This window comes from Orycteropus afer, unplaced genomic scaffold, assembly GCF_000298275.1.
Source record: "Orycteropus afer afer isolate SDZICR_OR568_19922 unplaced genomic scaffold, OryAfe1.0 scaffold00004, whole genome shotgun sequence".
Lineage (NCBI taxonomy): Eukaryota > Metazoa > Chordata > Mammalia > Tubulidentata > Orycteropodidae > Orycteropus > Orycteropus afer.
In genome coordinates this window covers 28557335-28582005 of record NW_006921591.1, presented here as the reverse complement: position 1 = coordinate 28582005, position 24671 = coordinate 28557335, and the positions used below count along the sequence as shown (strand labels likewise).

The following is a 24671-nucleotide window of genomic DNA, read 5'->3' as shown; positions in this document are numbered from 1 at the left end:
TGGACTATAGGAAGAATGCAGCATCAGGATTGGAGGCAGAATCATTAATAATCTGCTTGCTAGAAGTGAATATGAATTGAAGCACTTAGTGATGAAGATCAAAGCCTTCAGTGTGGATTACATCTCAAAATAAAGAAAAAAAAAAAAAAAAAAACCCTTACAACTAGACCAATAAGCAGCATCATGATAAATGGAGAAAAGATTGAAGTCGTCAAGGATTTTCATTTTACTTGGATCCACAATCAATGCCTGTGGAAGCAGGAGTCAAGAAATCGAAGGAAATATTGCAATGGGAAAACCTGTTGCCAAAGACCTGTTTAAACTCTTTAAAAGTAAAGGTGTGCTTAACCCAAGCCATGGTATTTTCAATAGCCTCGTATGCATGAGGCTGAGGCTTGGAAGCTGCTTTATGCATGGAGGTGGCTGTTTATTAAAGTCAGGACCTGAAGTAGATAGTCCCAGGGCCTGGACTCTGCTTTTTGCTTAGAGGTGGCTATTTATTAAGGCTGGGGCCTAAGGTAGGTGAGCCTGGGGCTTGGAGGCTGTTTTTCGCTTGAGTATGGCTCTCTATTAAGTCCAGGGCCTGAGGTATGCGGGCCCAGGGGTTGGAGGCTGCTTTTCACTTGGAGGCAGCTGTTTATTAAGGCCGGGACCTGAAGTAGGTGGGCCCAGGGTTTGGATGCTGCCTTTCGCTTGGGTGTGGCTCTTTGTTAAGGCTGGGGCCTGAGGTAAGCAGGCCCAGGGCTTGGAGGCTGCTTTTCACTTGGGAGTAGCTCTAATTTAAGGCTGGGGCCTGAGGTAGGTGGGCCCAGGGCTGGGAGCTGCCTTTTGTTTAGGGCAGTGCTATATTAAGGCCAGGGCCTGATGTAGGTGGGCAGAGGCTCAGGGGCAGCTTTTTACTTGCGGGTGGCTCTGTTTTAAAGACGCCTGAGGTATGCAGGTGCAGGGGGTTTGGGAACACCTAAGGGAGATAAACTTGTCTGTCAGTTTGTTGTCCTGTGATGGCTTGCATGTTGCTGTGAGGCTGGAGGCTATGCCACCGTGTTACAAAATGCCAGCAGGGTAACCCATGGTGGATGGGTTTCAGCAGAACTTCTGGTCAAAAACAGACTCAAAAGAAGGAAGAGGCCATCCACTTCTCAAAGAATTGGCCAGTGTAAACCTTATGAAGAGCAGTGAAATACTGTCTGATATATTACTGGAAAACTTGATGAATAACCTTGAAACATTGTCCAGTGTAGTGCTGGAAGATGAACTCATCAGGTGGGAAGACACTCAAAATTTCACTGGGGAAGGGCTGACTCCTCAGAGTAGAAATGACCTTAATGATAGGGGTAAAGCTTTCAGGACTTCCATTGGCTGATATAGCATATGAAATGAGGGCTGTTGTTGTTATGTGCCATTTAGCTGGCCCCGACTCACAGTGACCCCTCTTTGGGTTTCTGAGGCAGTATCACTACAGAAGTAGATTGCCCCATCTTCTTTCTGAGGAGTGGCTGGAGGGTTTGAACCGCCAGCCTTCTGGTTAGCAGTAAAGTGCCTTAGGCACTATGCTACCAGAGCTCCTATAAAATGAGTAGGAACAGATAATAATTGGAACATAGAATGTATGAAGTATGAATCTAGAAAAATTGGAAGTTGTCAAAAATGAAATGGAATGTATAAAGATCTATATCCTAGGCATTGTTGTTGTTGTTGTTATGTGCTGTCGAGTTGGATCCGAGTTATAGCGACCCCTCCTTGGGTTTCCGAGGCAGTATCACTAAGGAAGTAGATGGCCCAAGCTTCCTTTCGAGGAATGGCTGATGGGTTTGAACCACCAGCCTTCTAGTTAGCAGTCAGGTGCCTTAGGCATTACGCTACCATTAGTGAGCTGAAATGGACTGGTTTTGGCCATATTGAATCAGACAACCATATGATCCATTATGCCAGGAATGAAAGTTGAGGAATGATGTGGCATTCTTTGTTACAAAGAGTGTTTCAATATCTGTCTTGAAATACAATGCTGTCAGTAATAGGATAATATCCATATGCCTACGAGGAAGACCAGTTAATATTACTATTATTCAAATTTATGCACCAACCACCACAGCCAAAGATGAGGAAATCGAAGATTTCTACCAACTTCTGCAGTCTGAAATTGACCAAACTCGCAATCAAGATTTGTTGGTTATCACTGCTGACTGGATTGCAAAAGTTGGAAAGAAAGAAGAGTTGCTAGTTGTTGGAAAATATGGCTTTGGTGATAGAAATAACACTGTAGATCGCATGATAGAATTTTGCAAGACCAATGACTTATTCATTGCAAATACATTTTTTTCAACAACATAAGTGATGACTATACACGTGGACTTCACCATATGGGATACACAGGATTCAGATTGAGTATGTCTGTGGCAAGGGACACTGGAGAAGTTCAATATCTTTGGCTAAAACAAGGCCAGGAGCTGATGGTGGAATAGACCATCACTGCTCACATGTACATTCAAACTGAAGTTGAAGACAATTAAAACAAATCCACAGGAGCCCAAATATGACCTTGATAATATTCCTCCTGAATCTAGAGAATATTTAAAGAATAGATTTTATGCATTGAACACCAATGACCAAAAATCAGAGAAATTGTGGGATGACATCAAGAATATCATATATGAAGAAAGGAAAGGGTCATTAAAAAGACAACAAAGGAAGACAAGACAAAAATGGATGTCAGAATAGACTCTGAAACTTGCCCTTGAGCAGAGAGTAGCTAAAACAAATGGAAGAAATAAAAAATAAAAGAGCTGAACAGAAGATTTCAAAGAGCAACTCAAGCAGACAAAGCCAATTATTGCAATGAAATGTGCAAAAACCTGCAGTTCGAAAACCAAAAGGGAAGAACAGGCTTGGCATTTCTCAAGCTGAAAAACAGGAAAAAACTTAAGCCTCAAGTTGCAATATTGGAATATTCTATGGGCAAAATAGTGAGTGATGCAGGAAGCACCAAAAGAAGATGGAAGGAATACACAGAGTCACTGTACAAAAAAGAATTTGTTGATGTTCATCCATTTTAGTAGATGGCATATGATCAAGAAACAATGTTACTGAAGGAAGAAGTCGAAGCTACACTGAAAGAATTGGTGAAGAACAAGGCTCCAGGAATTGATAGAATACCCATTGAGATGTTTCAACAAAAGGATGCCACACTGGAGGTACTCACTCAGCTATGCCAAGAGATTTGGAAGATAGCTACCTGGCCAATGGCCAACTGACTGTAAGATCCATATTTGTATCCATTCCAAGGAAAGGGGACCCCACAGAATGTAGAAATTATTGAACATCATTATCATATGCAAGTAAAATTTTGCTCAAAATAATTCAAAAACAGTTGCAGCAGTATATTGAAGAGAACATCCAAAAATGCAAACTGGATTCAGAAGAGGATGTAGAATGAGAGATATCATTGCTGATGTCAGATGGATCTTAACTGAAAGCAAAGAATACCAGAAAGATCTTTATGTATGTTTTATTGACTTTGTAAAAGCTTTGGATTGTGTGGATCATAACAAATTATGGATAACATTGAGAAGAATGGAAATTCCAGAACACTTGCCTGTGCACATGAGGAACTTGTACATAGATCAGAAGGCTGTCATTCAAACAGAACAAGAGGACACTGAATGGTCCAAAATCAAGAAGGGAGTGCATCAAGGTTGTATCCTTTTACCATACTTATTCAACTTGTATGCTGAGCATCTGAGAAACTGGATTATATGGAAAAGAATGTGGCATCAGGATTGGAAGAAGACTCATTAACAACCTGTGATATGCAGATAACACAATTTTGCTTTTTGAAAGGGAGAATGACTTGAAGCACTTACTGATGAAGATTAAAGGCTATAGTCTGCAGTATGGATTACACCTCAATATAAAGAAAACAGTGCTGAGGAGCAAGGATGTCTCCTTGAGGACTAAGGTGTGCTTGACACAGGCCATGATATTTCCAATTGCCTTGTATGCATGTGAGAGCTGGACAATGAATAAGGAAGACCAAAGAAGAGTTAGGAGCTCTGGTAGCATAGTGCTTAAGGCATTTGACTGCTAAGCAGAAGGCTGGTGGTTCAAACCTACTAGCCCCTCCTTGGAAGGAAGGTTGGGCAATCTACTTCCGTAGTGATACTGCCTCGGAAATGCAAGGAGGGGTTGCTATGATTCAGGTCTGACTTGAAGGCACATAACAACAACATAGAAGAGTTGATGCTTTTGAGTTGTGGTGTTGGAGAAGAATGCTAAGAGTAACCAGGTCTGCTAAAAGGACTAACAAATCTGTCCCAGAGGAAGTGCAGCTGGAATGCTCCTTGGAAGCCAAAATGGCCAGATTTTGTCTCACTTACTTATGTTGTCAGAAGGAACCATTTCCTGGAGAAGGATATCATGCCTGGTAAAGTGGAAGGTCAACAAAACAGGGGAAGGCTCTCAACGAGATGGATAGACACAGTGGCTGCAATGATATGCTCAGGTATAGCAAGGATCATGAGGCTGGCACAGGACCAGGCAATGTTTCGCTCTGCTGTGCATAAGGTTGCTATGGCACATAACAACAACAATACAACAACATATGCATGTGACAGCTGGACAAAGAATAAGGAAGATAGCAGAATTGATTCATTTGAATTGTTGTGTTGATGAAAAATATTTAATGTACCATGGACTGCTAGAAAAATGACCAAATCTGTCTTAGAGGAAGTAGAGCTGGAATGCTCCTGAGGAGCAAGAATGGCCAAGGTTTTTCTCTCATAATTTGTCTCTCATAACGATATCTGAAAGGACCAGTCTTCGGAGAAGGATATCATGATGGCTAAAGAAGAGGGTCAGTGAAGAAGGGGAAGAGGCTCCACAAGATGGATTGATAGTGGCTATGATAGTGGGCTCAAGCATGGCAATGATTGTGAGGACAGCACAAGACCAGGCAGCATTTCGTTCTGTTGTACCTTGGGTTGCTATGAGTAAAAGTGTATGTGAAACATGTGTGAAAAAAAAAAAAAAAAAAAACTCACTGCCCTCAAGTTGATTCCAGCTTATAGTGATCTCCATTGGGTTCCCAAGCCTGTAAATCTTTATGGAAGTATATTGCCTCATCGTCCTCCCATGGAGAAGCTGGTGGGTTTGACTCACCAACCTTCTATTTAGCAGTCAAATGCCTCATCCACTATGCCACCAGATCTTCATATGTGACTATATATGTAATTATATATATAACTATATATATGTATTTTTTTGCAAGTGTTAATTTAGTACTAACTACTCATCATACAAAAGAAAAATAATATTAGAATGTGTATAAAATATTAGTCCTAATTATGAACCACCTGTAATTATACAAAGTAAGGAATTGTGTCATGTCAAACAAATTTTTCTTCTTGAAACTTAAAAAAAAAACCCTAATGCTAATGAGAGAAGTTCCATCAATCAATTTCTTGGATATTATTCTCTTGGAATGTACCTGATGAGGAATGCACTGTAGTTACTGCATTCACGTCTGAATCCATCAAAGAGCCACAGCTAGATTCTGTCAAGGTCCCTTGAACAGTCACAGGTGCGATGGTGGCATGCCGCAGGGCTGCCTTCAGTGGTGCTATGTGATTGTACTGTACAGAAGACAGGCATCCAACAAAACCCAGGGTATTTGCTTTGGCAACTTCGGAATCCAGTACAAGATCATCTGTAACATGAAAGACAATCATATTATTTTATTCAAACTCTTGAGTCATCTTTACTTAATGTCTAAAACTACATAAATTACCTTCTTATTCTTCTTTTAACATTTTATTATGATTTGAGTGAAAGGATAAGAGCAAATTGGCTTTTCATTCAACAATTCAAGTGAATTTTGTTTGTGACATTGATTGCAATCCCAGAAATGTAACAGTGTTTTTCCCGCTTTCTCCCTGTGTCAATGACTGATTGTTCTAAAGAGTGCTTAAGTCCTGGTGTTATTATTCACCTTACAGGCCTGTCTATCATTTGGCTGAAAGTTGAGCCACAGGGGCGAGTTCTGTTCCAGGCCTGAAAAGTATCTAAGGGACATAAACTTGGAGTTTCCCTCATACTCCATCTGACCAGTAAGCCTACATTATTGTATTATTTTGAGTGCTCTTCCATATTTTTCTCACATTCCATACAGAACCTCTTATGATCCCTTTCACAGTGGTTAGCAGTGGTAGCTGGGCATCATTGAGTTCTGCTCTCAGAGTCCTGGAGGCTGGGGTTTACATGGTCCATTATTCCATTGGCCCAATTGTTTATTGGCATCTTTGATTTTCTCCACTCTTCTTTGATCCAGGTGGGGAGAAGCCAATAGTTGCATCTTAGATGGCTACTCATAAGCTTTTAAGACCCCAGATACCACTCATCAAAGTAGGAGTTAGAACATTGTCTTTGTGAACTATGTTAATACCAATTGTCTTCAGTGTCCCCCAAGAATACAGTCCTAAGCCCCTAAGTCCAGAGACTCACTCCTTCAAAATGTTTGGTTATGGCTAAGAAGTTTGCATAGCTTTGCCCCTTTTATGCTCTATTATATCCATGAATATATTTGCAAAGAGTCCAAATAATTTTGTAGAAATAATCCTCTCTCAATCCTGTACATATTTTGGGGTGTAGTCTTACTTGTCTTACCACTCCTGCTCAGTTTGTGTGTATATCTGTGTATCCAGTTGTGGATTATTGTTATTACTGTTATTTTAGGATTGTTGTCGTTGTTATGTGCTTTGAGTCATCTCTGACTCATACGAACCCTCCTTGGGTTTCTGACGCAGTATCACTGTGGAAGTAGATTGCCCAATCTTCCTTCCGAGGAGAGGCTGCTAGGTTTGAACCGCCAACCTTCTGGTTAGCAGTCAAGTGCCTTAGGTACTATGCCACCAGAGCTCCCCTTATTTTAGGATAGGGTATGTGATATATTTACCTTTGTTGCCTTTAACTCTTGTACTCTCAGTGTCTTCCTGTGCCTGGATCATTTTGTGTTGACCTTGTCCTTATTTTATATTACCTTTCTTTTCACATAAGTTAATAGGAGCTCTGGTAGCATAGTGCCTAAGGCACTTGACTGCTAACCAGAAGGCTGGCGGTTCAAACCCACCAGCCACTCCTCGGAAGGAAGGTTGGGCAATCCTACTTCCGTAGTGATACTGCCTCGGAAACCCAAGGAGGGGTCGCTATGAGTCGGGGCCGACTCGACGGCAAACAACAACAACAACATCCTCTAGTTAGTGCTTTACTTACTCCCCCCAGCCCACCACCCCTGATAAACTTAAAAGAATGTTTCCTTCTGTGTGTAAACCTTTTCTTGAATTTTACAGTTGTTGTCTTATACAATGTTTGTCCTTTGGTGATTGACGAATTTCACTCAGTATATTTTCCTCCAGGTTCATCCATGATATGAAGTGTTTTGCACATTCACAGTTATTTTTTAATGTTGTATAGTGTTCCATGTGAGCATTTACCATGGTCTGTTTATCCTTTCATCCAATGATGAGCACTTTCCATCTGTTTGCCATTGTGACTAGCACTGCAATGAACATGGGTGTGTGTGCATATGTGTTCATGTCATAGTTCTTATTTCTCTAGGATATATAACTAGTAGTGGGATTTCTGGATCATATATATTTTTTTTTAATTTCTAATTTTTAAGGAAGGAATTCTAGTAGCATAGTGCCTGAGGCACTTGACTGCTAACCAGAAGGCTGGCAGTTCAAACCCACCAGCCATGCCTCAGAAGGAAGGTTGGGCAACCTACTTCCATAGTGATACGGCCTTGGAAACTCAAGGAGAGGTCTCTATGAGTCTGGCCTGACTCGGCGGCAAATAACAACAACAACAATTTTTAAGGAAGTTATATACTATTTTCCACAATGGTTGTACCATTTTATAGTCTCACCAGCAGTGTATGAGGGTTCCAAACTCTCCACACATTTAACAGCATTTGTTGTTTTCTGTTTTTATGAACTTTGCTATTAATAATTGGGTGAGGTGATTCTCCCATTGCTGTTTTGATTTCTATCGCTCTAATGGCCAATGTTCATAAGCATTTCTTCATGTGTTTGTTTGGTGCCTGAATGTCTTCTTTGATGAGGTGTCTGTTGTTCTCTGCACATTTTTTTTCCTTTGCTTTTTTGCCGATTACTTGGTTTTGTTTGTTTTTATTGGTTGTTTGTGTAGTTGTTGATGTATTGAAGTTTTTAAAAATAATTTTAGAGACCCTTGTCTGATAAAAATTGCTATTAAAATATTTATACCAGTCTGTAGGTTCTCTTTTTATTCTTTGGTGAAATCTCTTGATGCATATAAGTGTTTAATATTTAAGAGGTCCAAGTTGTCTAGTTTGTCTTTTGCTGTTTGTGCATTTTAAAACATGTTTAATTCTGTATTTATGCAATGAATTTGGGCCACTAAATTTCCCATTTTTTTCTTTCATCATATTTATTGTTAGGTTTCACATTTAGGTCTTTGATCCATCTTAATTTACTTTTTGTATATGGTGAGAGATATAGATCCTGTTGAAATTTTTAGCGGAAAATTATCTAATTTAACTACCACCATTTTTGGCATTTTGTCAAAGATCAGCTGTCCATAAGTTGATGAATTTTCTTCTGTGTTCTCAATTCTGTTCCATTTATTTATGTGCCTGTAAATATATCAATACCAGGTTGTATTTACTACTATGGTTATAAAGTAGGTTTTGAGGTTCAGGAGTGTGAAGCCTCTACTTTGTTCTTATGCTTTATTAGTGTTTTAATTATCTGGGGTCTCTTTCATTTCCATTTAAAGTTGGTAATTATTTTTTCTATCTCTTTAAAGAAAGATGATGAAATCTGGATTGAGAATGCATTATATCTGTAGATCACTTTGGGTACTACAGACATTTTCACAGTGTTAAGCAAGATATATTCTTCCATTTATACATACCTCTTTTGGTTTTTTGTAGTAGTGATTTGGGGATTTCATTGTATGTTCTTTTTTTGTGTGTCTCTGGTTACATTTATTCCTATGTAGTTCATCTTTTGGGTGCTTATTATAAATGGTATTATTTTCCTGATTTCTTTTTCAGCATTCTCTTTGTTACTATCAAGGATTCTAATGGATTTTTATGGTGATCTTGTACCCTGCCACTTTGCTGAATCCTGCAATTAGATGCAGTAGTTTTCTTGCTGAGACTCTGGGATTTTCTAGTACAAGATCATATCATGTTCAAATAGAGCTGGTTTTACTTCCTTTGCTTAGATGCTTTTTATTTCCCTTTCTTGCCTATTGCTTAGATAGGACTTCCAATAAAATATTGAATAGAAGTGGTGACAAGGGCATCCTTGCCTTGTTCACATTCAGAAGGGGAATATTTTCAGTCCCTCTTGATTGAGAATAATGTTGTCCATTGGTGTTGTGTATATTCCTTTAATTATGGTTAGGAATTTTCCTTCTATTCCTATTTTGTTGAGTGCTTTTATCTGCTTTTCTGAATCAATTGATATGATCATATAGTTCTTTTGTTTTATTTATGTGGTCAATTATGTTAATTAGTTTTCTTGTGTTGAACCATTCTTGCACACCTGGTATGAATCCTACTTGGTTATGATACCTTTTTTTTTTTTTTTTTTTTGATATATTGTTAGATTTTATTGGCTAGGACTTTGTTGAGAATTCTTTGTCTATGTTCATGAGGGATAGTGGTCTATGATTTCCTTTTTAGTAGTGTCTTTGGCTGGTTTCCAGGAGCTCTGGTGGTGTAGTGCCTAAGGCATTTGTGTGCTAACCAGAAGGCTGGAAGTTCAAACCCACCAGCCACTCCTCAGAAGGAAGATTGGCCAATCTACTTCCATAATAATACCATCTCAGAAACCCAAGGAGGTGTTGCTATGAGTCAGATCCGACTTGACAGCACTGAGTTTGCCTGGTTTCAGCGTTAAAGTTATACTTGCTTAATAGAATAAGTTGGAGTATTCCATTCTTTTCTATGTTCTGGAATAGTTTCAGTAATATTTGTGTCCACTAATATAATAAGTTGGAGTATTACATTCTTTTCTATGTTCTGGAATAGTTACAGTAATATTGGTGTCCACTATTCTCTGAATGTTTGGAGAATTTGCCTGGGAAACTCTGGGCCTAGATTTGTTGTTGTTATTGTTTGAGAACATTTTTTTGACCTGTTCAATTTCTTCATTTCTGATGGATCTGTTCAAATGTTTTACCGCAGATTGTGTTATTTGGGGTAGGTAATGTGTTCCTAGAAGTTTTTCCATTTCTTCTAGGTTTTCAAGTCTTTTGGAGTACAGTTCTTCACAACATTCTGTTATCATCATTTTTATTTCAGTAGGTTCTGTTGTGAAATCACCTATTTTATTTCTTATTCATGTTACTTACATCTTCTTTTTCTTTTCTTTTGTTAAATTTACCAGTGGTTTGTCAATTTTATTAATCCTTTCAAAGAACCAACTTCTAGTTCTGTTAATTCTTTGTACTGTTTTTCTGTTTTATTTATTTCTGCTTGAATTTCTTTATTTTTCCTTTCTCCTATAAGTATGTTGTTGTTGTTGTTAAGTGCCGTTGAGTCGTTTCTTACTTATAGCGACCCCACGCACAGCAGAACGAAACACTGCCCGATCCTGCGCCAGCCCCACAATCCCTGCTATACTTGAGCCCATCATTGCAGCCACCGTATCAATCCATCTTCGTTGAAGGCCTCCCCCTCTTTCGTCGACCCTCCACCCTACCAAGCATGACATCCTTCTCCAGGGAATGGTCCCTTCTTACAACATGACCCAAATAGGTGAGACGAAGTCTGGCCATTCTTGCTTCCAAGGAGCATTCTGGCTGCACTTCCTCCAGGACAGATCTGTTAGTTCTTTTAGCAGTCCATGGTACTTTTAGCATTCTTCGCTAGCACCACAACTCAAAAGCATCAACTCTTCTTCGGTCTTCCTTATTCATTGTCCAGCTCTCACATGCATACGAGGTGATTGGAGATATCATGGCTTGTGTCAGGCGCACCTTAGTCCTCAAGGAGATATCCTTGCTCCTCAGCACTTGGAACAGTTCCTTCGCAGTTGACTTTCCCAATGCTACACGTCATCTAATGTCCTGACTGCTGCTTCTGTTGGCATCGATTGTAGAACCAAGCAACATGAATTCCTTGACATCCTCAATCTTCTCTCCATTTATTGTGATGCTGCTCATTGATCCAGTTGTGAGGATTTTTGTTTTCTCAAAACATAAACTCGACAGCACTTAAAAACAACAACAACAACATACTTATAGGAGAAAGGAAAAATAAAGAAATTCAAGCAGAAATAAATGAAACAGAAAAACAGTACAAAGAATTAACAGAACTAGAAGTTGGTTCTTTGAAAGGATTAATAAAATTGACAAACCACTGGTAAATTTAACAAAAGAAAAGAAAAAGAAGATGTAAGTAACATGAATAAGAAATAAAATAGGTGATTTCATAACAGAACCTACTGAAATAAAGAAAACAAACCTATAAGTATAGTTTTTTGTTTTGTTTTGTTTTTTGTTTTTGCTTTTCTTTTTGTAATTGTTGGAGATGTGGACATAAGGCGTGATTTAGTTTGTTTCTTCTTTTTGATGCATGCATTTATTGCTAGAAGTCATCCTCTGAGTACTGCTTTTGCTGTGTCTCTAACATTTTAGTTTGCTGTGTTTTCATTCTCATTTGATTCAAGGGATTTTTATTATTATTACTATTACTACTATTATTTCTTCTATTATCCAGGAGTTTTTAAGCAGAGTGGTATTCGGTTTCTATATATTTTATTTTTTTACCTTGATTTTCCTGTTGATGATTTCTAATTTTATCACACTGTGACCTGAGAAGAGTCTTTGGAGTATTTCAATGTTTTTAAACTTACTGTGGTTTCTTTTTGTCCTAATACATGCTTTATTCTGGAAAATATTCCATGTGTCCTAGAATATATATTGTATTGTTGTGTGGAGTATTCTGTATACATTTATGAGGTCTTTTTGTTTGGCTGCATTGCTTAGATCTTCTGTATCTTTGTTGAATTTCTTTCTACTTGTTCTGTCCACCAAAAGTATTATATTAAAGTTTCCTACTACTACTATGGAATTGTCTATTTCTTTTTCAATTTTATCAAAGCTTATTTATATATTTTGGAGCTCTTTCATTGGGTGTGTAGGTATTTATTATGGGTTTGTCCTCTTGTGTGATTGACCCTTTAATCATAATATAATTCATTCTTCTTTGCCTCTTTTGCTGTTTTTGCTATATAAATCAAAATGAGGGACTAAATTATGCAGTTACCAAGCTTCCAAATGGAGAAGAAGTCAACATGACATTATGGTAGAACAGACTGTTTTGAACTTGGGGAGATAATAATAAATTTCAGGGTAACCTCAAGGAAAATTAATAAACCTTCTTACCAAAACAAAAAAGAAAAGAAAAGAAAATCATAAAGACTCAGTAAACATTAAAACAACAACAAAAAAAGGAAATGAACAGAATATCTATAAACAAAATGAACTTAGAACAGAAAAAAATATGAAACAAAGGAAACATCAACCCCACAAAATGTACCATAGGAAAATGACAGCAGTATATTAGTACCTATTGATAATTATACTGAAAATCAATAGATTAAATGTGGCAGTCAAAAGGGGGAAAGTAGCAGAATGGATAAGAAAATATGACCCATCAGTATCATGGCCACAAGAGACATGTTGTTGCTGTTGTTAGGAGCTGTCAAGTCATCTCCAATTCATAGTGACCCTATGCACAGCAGAATGAAACACTGCCCGGTTTTGTGCCAGCCTCACAATATTTGCTACACCTGAGCCCATCATTACAGCCACTGTGTCTATCCATCTAGTTGAGAACCTTCTCCTTCTTCATTGATTTTCCACTTTGTTGTTGTTGTTACATGTTGTCAGGCCGGATCCAACTCATAGTGACCCCTCCTTGGGTTTCTGAGGCAGTATCACTACAGAAGTAGATTGCCCAACCTTCCTTCCAAGGAATGGTTCAAACCCACCAGCCTTCTGGTTAGCAGTCAAATGCCTTAGGCACTACTCCTCAGAGCTCCTACTCTCCATTTTACCAAGCATGATATCCTTCTCCAATGAATAGTTCCTTCTGACAATGGGACCAAAATAGGGGAAACAAAGTCTGGCCATTCTTGCTTCCAAGGAACATTCCAGTTGCACTTCTTCTGGGACAGATTTGTTAGTCCTTTTACCAGCCCATTGGTACTTTCAGCATTCTTCTCCAACACCACAACTCAAAAGCATCAACTCTTCTTCAGTCTTACTTATTCATTGTCCAGCCCTCACATTCATAAGAGGAAATTAAAAATACCATGGCTAGGGTTAGGTGCACCTTAGTCTTCAAGGAGACATCTTTGCTCTTCATCACTTGAAAGAGGTCTTTTGCAGCAGATTTGCCCAATGCAATATGTTATCTGATGTCTTGACTGCTGCTTCCACTGGTATTGACTGTATAACCAAATAATATGAAATCCTTGACAACCTCAATCTTTTCTCCATCCACTGTGAAGCTATTTATTGGACACAAGAGAAAGACCCTAGAAAAAAGACCTTTCATCTTTCATATTAGGGAAGTTTTCATCCAATAGGTCTTTGATAATTTTTTCTCTATTCCTATTCTGGAATCCTGATTCCATGTAAATTATTCCTCTTGATTGTGTCACACATATTCTTAGGTTTTCTTCATTTTTTCATTCTTTTTGCTGATAATTCCTCTACCAGATTAAGAAATCTCTCTTTAATTTTGCTAATTCTTTCTTCCATTGATTCAGTTCTACTCCTTCCCTTCCAATGCATTATCTATTTCTGAAATTTTAGTATTACTCATCTGGATTTCTATTTGCTATATTTGTTTGCTTTCTAGTTTTCCATTTATTTATTTATATTGTTTACTTCTTAAAATTTATCGAGATTCTCTTGTGGCCTTGTCCTTGGTCTGATTTTATAAACATTCTATGAGCAATTTTTAAAAATGTATATTTTCTATACTAGGCTATAAATTAAGATTGTTAATGTTATGATTTCAAAAATTCTATGTTTTTATTACGTGGCATACTTGATCTGTCAAATTCTTGTTGTTGTTGTTATTAGGTGCTGTCAAGTCACCTCTGACTTATAGTGACCCTATGCATAACAGAACAAAACACTGTCTCTGGTCCTGCACCACCCTCACAATCCTTACTATGCCCAAGCCCATCATTGCAGCTGCACTTTTTCCAGGACAGATCTGTTCATTCTTTTGGCAGTCCATGGTATTTTCAGTATTCTTCACTAACACCACAATTTGAGGTCATCAACTTTTCTTTGGTCTTCCTTATTCATTGTCCAGGTTTCATGAACATTAATTTTTCATTTATTTTGTCAGTTTGTTCTTGCATTGTTTTCTTGAATTCATCTGTATTTTGTCTACTTTTTCCTTGATTTTTTTTCTGTGCTTTCCTTGATCTCTTTTTAAACTGCTGAAAGGATCTAAGTATAAATCTGAATGCCTTATCAAATAATTCCAATAGCATTTCTTTCCCTAAAAGATTTTCTGGTCCTCTATTTTGGTCACTTGGTTTGAGCCACCTTGCCCTATTTTTATTTGTTCATTTTTTGTTTGATTTGATGTTTTCTGTTGTCTCTAAGACATTGTGTTAATACTATATTAATTTCTTGATTTATGTTGGTTTGTTTCATCCTATTTTTGTTTCTTTTAATATATTTGGGCAATGAACAGATATGGTACTCTGATTGCTAATTTGGCAGCACTGGGGCACTCCCACCTGTGTCCAGGTGGATTCAGTAGCAGAAGGGAGTATGTGCATGAGTCTGTAATTGTTAGTTGTGCAGAGCAGCTGAGGAAAGGCTGGGGAGGTGTTGTTTGCTATCTGACATTGATAGCAGAACCACATTCAGTGGTTCTGGTGTAGGTGGTGACATTTATCCAGTGGGTGGGGTGCCAGATATGGCAGGTATGGCTGGTAGGGTCCCTGGTATCAGACTGCTGGGGATAATGGAACATGAATAAATAGGGGGATAAAGGAAAGAGAAACAACAACAACAACAACAAAACAGCATGGGTAAGGAAAGAGAAGCTTTAGGAAAAAGGTAAAAGAAATGAAAAAGAAAAATGAGAAAAAAAAATAAAACTAAAAGCAGTACAGTAGCACAACATGAGTGCAAACACTCACCATCAAACATGGCTGTGATGGGAATGTAGTACTTGCTCCACAAAAGCATACACTGCAGAATTTAGAGTGTCAGGGGTGGGTGCTATTGAATAAGGAAGTGGCAGGTGACAGAGCTACAGTTATTTAAAGAAGAAGAAGGAGAAGGAGAAGGGGAAGGGGAAGGGGAAAGGGAAGGGGAAGGAGAAGGAGAAGGAGAAGGAGGAAGAAAAACAGGATAGAAAAAAACTAGTGTGTGTGGTGGGGGAGAGAAGAACTGAGAAGAAAAAGTGACAGAGTGATTGAAGAAATATAAGCTACCAAACATGGCTGCAGTGGGAGTGTGGATCTCACTGGGTGGGATTATGCACCATTGTCCATGGAGGAGTGTAGGTGAACCCTACTGACCACAGAGGTGGAGGGAGCAGGTACTTATTCTGAATGATAACAAGAACAACAACAACAAAATGGGGGTGGGGAGAGGAATAAAAGAAAGATAAATAACGGGTAAGAGAGAGAAAGAGGAATAAAGGGTAAGAGAGAGAAAGAAAGAAGAAAGAGGAGAGAAGGAAAGGAGAACAAGATAAAGAAAACAGCACACTACTGGCAAAGTACTGGGCATCAAACAGGGCTGTGGTGGGAAAGCAGTGCTTATTCTGCAGGAGGGCACACCACTGACCTGGGTGGGAGCATCGGTGGTTGCAGTTAATTGTTGAGGTGACGTGTGGGCAGGGCCTTATCTCTGTGGGATTAAAATAAAAAGGGTGAGGTAAGATAAGAAAAAAAAAAAAAAAAAAGGAAAGGAAAAAATGTGGGACAAAAGGGAAGAACTAAGAAGAAAGATAAAGAAAAAAAGGAAGAGAGAAAAAGTGACACAACACTGGCACTAGGGATGGGGTTTCACTGGTTATCAGGTGAGTGGGCATGTGGGAGCCATACCTCTGGTCACCTTAAGGGTACTCGAGGTAAAGGGCAATATCCCACCTCTCTGATCACTGATAACTGATGTGGGGGCTGGTGCAATCTTGAGTGGGCAGAGCCCATTTTCTGGTTCCTGCACCAATTGGAATGCTGCTTGCAATAATTCAAAATGGTCACACTGTGTCAACTGTCTGTTAACTGCTCTGTATGCCTTCTTTTTCACTGTTTTCATTAAGTCTTTTCCTCTCTTAGCTACTTCATTATCTTTTCCGTTGAAGCTCTGGGTTCCAGGATTGTCCTTCATATCCATTTCACTTGGTTTCATTAGTCTTTGTTGTAGAGGGTCTGGATAGTGTATCTGCCTAGTCCTGAAAGGGTTTTGGGATCCCCCTCCAATAATATTTAGACCACATTTTGAGAAACACTGGCTTGGAGAAATTAGGATGAATTCTTGGGCATTGCAGATGGAAACATTTGCTTCCCAGGAACATCTTGCTTCACAGAGGAGTGTGGGTACATGAGCAAAATTGGAGCTCTGTTGGGAAAGGGAAGTGAGGCAAAATAGATGTGTTGAGAACCAATAATGGCAGTTGCATAGATAAAACCAATCTCAATCACCGTACAAAGTAAAAAGTTCTTATAATTACGAACTTTATTGATTAGAATCATTTCAGGAATAATTAAAAAAGAAAGAAAGAAAGAAAAACCTCACTGTCATTGAGTCAATTTCAACTCATAGCAATGATTTCTGAAGCTGTAATTCTTTACAGAAGCAGACTACCTCATCTTTTTTTTTTCTGTGAAGCATTTGGTGAGTTCAAATAATCAAACTTTTGGTTAGCAGCCAAATGACTTAACCACTACATTACCAGATTTCCTTTATAAACATTTAAATTAAAAAAATATATATTGTATTTTAGCAACTAAAATATTAATATCTTGGCATATTTTAAAAATAGAAATACAGAACTGTAAGGTGAATGGAAATAAGAGAGAAAGAGCTGTGCTGGCAGCTAGAGTCTGAACCAGGTGAGGGAAACAGATTTCCACAGATTATAGTTTGTATTATCAATCATATATTTGGAGTCAGAGATGAATGATCTGACTCCCTGACTAGTTTTCATAATTGGCACCATGAGCAGGGTTAACTAGAGAAAGTCCTGATAGTGCAACAAGGTATAGGGTAATATTAGAATGGAGGAAATTTAGCACACACACACATAAGCATAACTGAATATAATCTTCACCCATGGGCAATTTTATCCATAGCTGGCCTTCAATTCAGTTCCCAGTTGTCCCATTTTTCATTATTCATAGCAGATAATGTTAGATCATTCAATCTAGGTACTAGAACCTTTATAGACATGTATGTAACTCATAAAAAATAACTCTTTTCTTGAATTGAATAGGTGATATAGATACATGATGAGGAGGAGGAGAAGGAAGAGGAGGATGACAGACAGAGAGAGGCAGACAGACAAACTGATGAGGTCAACCAATTATTCAATATATAAGTGAAAATTTTAGTTTTAGTTTCCCCAGAAGCAGATTCCAGGCAGACATTAGGCATTAAAGCAAATTTAGGAAGTGAAGGGAGCACTGGCAGTATGGTAAAGATGATAAGAGTTGGAAGTAAAGTAGTAAAATCTACATCATCAAAACAACCAGCATTCTGGGTAACTAAGGCCTAAACCCACTGGAGAAACTCTAGGATACAATGAAGAACATGTATATCAGACTTACCCAAACTGATTGCCAGGGAGCTGGGGCATTAATGAAGCAGCTCACATTATCTTGGCTGAATGTAACAACAGCAGACATTAAATCTCTGGCACTTCTGGTTTGCCATGTAGGATAGTAAAGCTTATGTCAGTTGTCAGAAAAGCCTCTTGGGAAAATGATTTAAGCTGCTAGAAGTTGTAAATAGCTAGTATTGAATTGGAAAAGAGATTGGGGCACAAGCAGCATTTGCTAGAATGACTTGGGATAAGTTATTGGATCTTAATTTCCTTATCTTTCGAATAGAGATAAAAATAACTAATTCAAAATATTATTGTGCTGAACTCTCTGTTTATTATTTCTGATTCTACCAAAGCTTGTCTCTCTGGAATTCATAGATATCAGAGAGTGACCTGGGGAAAAATGTGATAGTTGTTTGAAACTCAATAATTGTATTAAAAAATAAAAGTACAGGGATCTCTTTACAATATGTATTCCTACTATCCTAGAAACAGCAGAGATAATACTGTTTGGTTTAAATAACTCAAATACTTCAATAAAAGCAAAAGAATTTGCTGAGCAAGTGGAAAAACTTTATGCGATATACTGGCAATAGAAAAGCACCCACTGCTATTTTTATCATCACAATTATTGGCATTAGCAGTAACAGATAAGAAGCTTATTTGCATTTTAATATCATCAACAAATGTTAGCTATATCATGCAGGAGTACTTGAATGAATGCCTACAAAAATATTCTGCTTGATAAATAAAACTCTAGAACAAATCAGTCTTTTAAAAATATAATACCACAGCTTAAAAAAAAAAAAAAAGAAACATTATTTTCCATAAAAAGGAGATGAGGAAAAAATCTATATTTATGAATTCATCCCTTCCATGAAGGCCATCATATTTCACATAGAGTAAAATGAGAAATTCTGGCTTTCCTGTAACTGAGTCCTGACTGTTTATCCCATATCACCACCACTACTTTTCTGTACCTGTCTCAAGAGAACTGTGGCTTAACATGGGGACTCCCCCTTGCCAAGAGTAGAGATACTGCAGAAGGCAGAGAGGTAGGAGGCACACAGTTTCTCATCTTCCAAGTTTAAGCACAGGCATGATTTTCACAAGTAGTGTTTCTTTCATTTCCATTTTCAGATTCTTCTTCAGAAACTATGCCTCGATATGGCATCTAAACATTAGGTAGTGACTGTGCACTGAGTAGTGTGTGTACATACATATAAATACATGTTCACAAACACCACACACGATATTATTTAATTATGAAAAAATCCTGAGAATGAATATTATATGACTCCACTTACACAAAATATCTAAAATAGGCAAATGTATAGATACCAAAGTTCACTTGTAGTTTTAAGAGTAGGTGAGAAGAAGAGAAAGTAAAAAAGGGGGACTTATTAAATACTGGACACAGCTTTTGCTCCAGCATTCGTCTGTTGGTTTGTTGTACTGTGGTAGCTTGTGTGTTGCTGTGAGGCTGGAGGCTATGTCTCCAGTATTTCACATACATGCAGGGTGTCCACCCATAGTGGACAGGTTTTAGTAGAGCTTCCAGATTAAGACAGATATGGAAGAAGGAAAGGGCCATCCTCTTCTCAAAGAATTGGCCAGTGGAAAACTTATGAATAGCAGTGAAACACTGTCTGATATATTACTGGAAAATTTAATGAATAGCCCTAAAACATTGTCTGATATTGTGTCAGAAGATGAGCCCCTTAGGTCAGAAGGCACTCAAAATATGACTAAGGAAGAGTTGCCTCCTCATACAGAGTCAAATTTAATCATGTGGATAGAGTAAAGGCTTTGGGACTTCCATTTGCTGATGTGGAACAACTCAAAATGGGAAGAAATAGCTGTAGCATTCATTAATAATGATAACATGGAATGTACAAAATATGAATCTAAGAAAATTGGAATCTGTAAAAAATGAAATGGAACACACAAAGATCAATATCTTAGCCATTAGCAAGCTGAAATGGATTGATTTTGGCCATTTTGCATCAGACAACTCTATGATCTACTATGCTGGGAATGACAAATTAAAGGGGTGTGGCATGGCATTCATTGTCACAAAGAATGTTTCAAGATCTATCCTATAGTACAATGCTGCCAGTGATAGGATAATATCCATATGCCTACAAGGAAGACCTGTCAATGCCACTATTATTCAAATTTATGCATCAACCACCAAAGCCAAAGACGAGAAATTTGAAGATTTTTAACAACTTCTGCAGTCTGAAATTACCGAACATGTAACCAAGATGTATTGATTACCACTGGTAATTGGAATGCAAAAGTTAGGAACAAAGAAGAATCATTAGCAGTTGGAACATATGATCTTGGTGATAGACGTGATGGTGGAGATCACATGATAGACTTTTTCAAGAACAATGACTAATTCATCACAAATATCCTTTTCGAACAACATAAACGGTGGCTATACATGTGTATTTCACCAGCTGTATTACACAGGAATCACACGGAATACATCTGTGGAAAAAGGCAATGGAGAAACTCAATGCCTTCAGCGAAAACAAGGCCAGGAGCTGACTGTGGAATAGACTATCAATTGCTCATATGCAACTTCAAGTTGAAGATGAAGACAATTAAAGCAAGTCCATGAGAGCCAAAATATGACCTTGATTATATCCCATCTGAATTTAGAGACCATCTAAAGAATAGATTTGATGCATTGGACACCAGTGACTGAAAAGCAGATGAATTGTGGGATGATATCAAGAATATCATCCATGAAGAAAGCAAAAGATCATTAAAAAATAGGAAAGGAAGAAAGAATCAAAATAGATGTCAGAAGAGACTCTGCATCTTGCCTTTGAATGGAGAGTAGCTAAAGCAAATGGAAAAAATGACAAGATAAAAGAGCTGAACAGAGTATTTCAAAGAGCAGCTTAAAAAGACAAAGTCAGTTATTATAATGAAATGTGCAAAGACCTGGAGTTAGAAAACAAAAAGGGAAGAACACAATCAGCATTGTTCAAGCTGAAAGAACTGAAGGAAAAATTCAAACCTCGAGTTGCAATATTGAAAGATTCTAGGGACAATGCATTGAGTGATGTAAGGAACATCAAAAGAAGATGGAAGGAATACATAGAGTTGCTGTATCAAAAAACACTGGTCAGTGTTCATCCCTTTCAGGAGGTGGCATGTGATCAAGAACTATGGTGTTGGAGGAAGAAGTTGAAATTCCACTGAAGGAATTAGCAAATAACAAGGTTCCAGGAACTAACAGAATACCCATTGAGATGTTTCAATAAATGGATGTTGCACTGGGGGCACTTACTAATCTATGCCAAGAAATTTGGAAGACAGTTGCCTGGCCAGCTGACTGGAAGAGATCCATATTTGTACCTATTCTAAAGAAGGGTGATCCCATAGAATGTGGAAATTATCAAACAATATCATTAATATCACATGCAAGTAAAATCTTGCTGAAGATAATTTTAAAAAGTTTGCAGCAACATAGTGATAGGGAACTTCCAGAAATACAAGCTGGATTTAGAAAAGGATGTAGATCAAAAAATATCATTGATGATGTAAGATGGATCTTGACCAAAAGCAAAGAATACCATAAAAATATCACTTGAGTTTTACTGACTATGCAAAAGCAGTGGACAGTTTGTATCATAAAATATATATATATATATATATATATATATATATAGATAGATAGATAGATAGATAGATATAGATATAGATATAGAGATATAGATATAGATAATATTGAGAACAATGGGAATTCCAGAACACTTAATGTGCTCTTGAGGAACCTGTACATAGACCAGAAGGCTGTTGTTCAAACAAAACAAAGGGATACTACGTGGTTTAAAATAAAGAGGGAAGTGTGTCAGGGATGTATCCTTTCATCATATGTATTCAGTCTATATAATGAGCAAATATTCCTAGAGAATGGACTATATGAAGAAAAATACATCATCAGGATAGAAGGAAGACTCATTAACAACCTGCTATATTCAGATGGCACAACCTTGTTGCTGAAAGTGAAGATGACTTGAAGAACTTACTGATGAAGATTAAAGACTACAGTCTGCAGTATGGATTACACCTCAACATAAAGAACATGAAAATCTTCACAACTGCACCAATAAGCAGCATCACAATAAATTGAGAAAAGATTGAAGTTGTCAAAGATTTCATATTGCTTGGTGCCAAAATCAACACCAATGGAAGCCAAAACCAAACTCACTGCCATGGAGTCGATTTAGACTCATAGCAACCCCTCCTTGGGTTTCCAAGGTGGTATCACTATGGAAGTAGATTCCCCCATCTTGCTCCCCAGAAGTGGCTGGTGGGTTTGACTCGCCAGTCTTCTGGTTAGCAGTCAAATGCCATAGGCACTATGCCACCAGAACTCCTTGAGATAGGTATAAATAGTACATAAAGAAGCTTTTTAGCATCAGTGAAGATATCACTGTTAATCTCTGATAGAATCAGATGTAATGAACAGCCGAGCAATGTTAAGAGATTAACATAGTATACAGAGGTGAAGGAGAAGCCTATTTTGAGACCCTGGGACCTACTCACTATTTCAGTTATTTGTATATACCTTTTCTTAGCCTTTAAAAGCCTTAGGAAGGACAGTGCCTAAGTCCCAAACCCCTTCCATCTGACACCACTAAAGTAAAACTAAGAGTTTTACGTAAGTCGCTAAAGTATGATGAATTAGGAATTTTTATTTGAATTTTTATCTTCATAGTGAAAGATGATATTACATGAGTCCAAATCCCACGTTCCTTCCACTATGTCAAGAAAAAGGAAAACGATAATAAGGAGTGACCAGGATGACCACACAGAGAATTAATGGTTCATTTCAAATGAGAATGAGAGCTCACTGACTGTAAAATTGTTGGGTGCCTGTTTGCAGTGGAGTCACTTTGGGAAACCCAGGATGTCTTGTCAGTTTATACATACTTGTGAGGTATAACAGCAGGTAAGCATGCCACCTGGTGATGTGGGGAAGAGGGTACAGAATTTTACTTAAATGTGACTATTAAATGGATGCCCGTAACTGGGAATATCATCGTTTTCTGTTTCCTTTTTATCAGATATTGAAAAATTGGCTTGTTTAGAGCCCAGCAATCCATAAATTTGGGTCAACAATATTAGTTTCCAGTTTCTTTTGCTTTTTGGAATTTTTTTTTTTCTGTTTGTTTGTTTTATTTTGAATAGTACACAAAATGACATTTAGATCTGCTTTGGCATTAGAATTTTGAAAATCAGAGTCTAAAAAATTTTCATATATCACAGAATCATACACTGTTCAGAACTGGAATAAACTTCAGCAATCATCCCCAGACTCATTTCAAAGAGGATGCACATGATAATCATAGTCACACAGCTCTTAGGAGCTCAGAGAACTCTTGCCTCTAGTTCTACTATCTTGTCTGGTTGCTAAAAAGAAAAAAGAGAAAAAGAAATACTTGAACAATATAATACAGAAAAAACTTCGAATTTTCACCAGTTATCATTCTTATCCTAGTAATTTGGTATTTGAGGCCTGGTGTGTTTAAGGGTGGCACTCTATTTGTCTGCTCAAGAATACCCAAATGTAGGGTATTAAGAAGAATAAATGCAACCAGGCACTCTAATAGAAGATTTCTTTACATTGACAAAGGAGATGGGAGTGATTAAGAAGCACAGATTATAATATAGTTCCTGAATTGCCCGTACTCAGTTGACTTTAGAATGTCATAGTGTTCCAAAGTTAACAACTCCACTCTCATTCAATTCTACAGTTATTCAATCAAATACTAATCTAGGCATTGCTGTGAAGGTATTTTGTAGATATTATTAAAGTCTATATAATCTTTTGACTTACATTAAGGATGATTTTTCAAGATAATTTGGGTGGATCTGAATCAATCAGTTGGAAGGTCTTAAGAGCAGAAATGAAATTTCCCTGAAATAAGAAGAAATTTCACCCATGGACTGTGCTTTAGTCCATGCCTGAGGGTTCCAGTCTGACTGGGACCTGTACAACAAATTTTTGACATTGCGCCCAGTCTCCACAATTGGATAAGCAACGTCTTCACAACACATCTCAATATATTATCTCCTACTGGCTATGCTTCTATTTTCTTTCTCAGGTAACTCCACAACAATCCCCTCACAAGTTGAAAATCTCAGAGCAGGAGAATATAATTTCCAACAGCACATTTTACCCCATCACCCAACTTTACTTCTTGGAGAAATGAATAAATAAGTACTATGAGACTGTGAAGTGAGGCATTGCTGAGTCAGTGGTTAATTCTTGCCTTCCATGGTGGAGACTCAGGTTCAATTCCTGGCCAATGCACCTCATGCACAGTCCCTTCTCACCTCTCAAAGGGGACTTTAGTGTTGGTATGATAATGAACATGTTTCAAAGGAGCTTCCAGACTAGGATGGACAAGAAAAAAAGGTTCTGGTAACCTACTTTTGAAATCAGTTAATGAAAAGCCTATGAATCACAATACTCCAATCTGCAACTGATCATGGGAGTGGTATAGGACTAAGCAGTGTTTTTATTTATCATGCATGGGATTGTCATGAGTCAGGGCCAACTTTATGGTTGCACACAACAACAACATGACACTGGGAGGTTATGAAAAGTAGTTGATGGCCACAGCTAACACCAAGAATACTTAACAAAAATTGGGAAATATATGGACTTATGGGAGCTCTGTTTCCTCAGAAATCCAAAGAGGGTCGTTATGAATCAAAATTAAATCTATGGCAGTGAGTTTTTTTTCTTTTTTCTTTTTTTTTTTTTTTTTTTTGGTAGCTC

General features: G+C 37.7%; 1 protein-coding gene across 1 annotated transcript in view; it reads right to left on the bottom strand.

Moving 5' to 3' along the window:
* Positions 1-24671, bottom strand: part of CNTNAP5 (contactin associated protein family member 5) — a 1495600-nt gene that overhangs the window by 11293 nt on the left and 1459636 nt on the right. The window contains exon 22 of the mRNA XM_042780525.1: positions 5483-5701. Within this exon, the coding sequence (XP_042636459.1) occupies positions 5483-5701 (219 nt within the window). The remainder of the gene's footprint in view (positions 1-5482; positions 5702-24671) is intronic.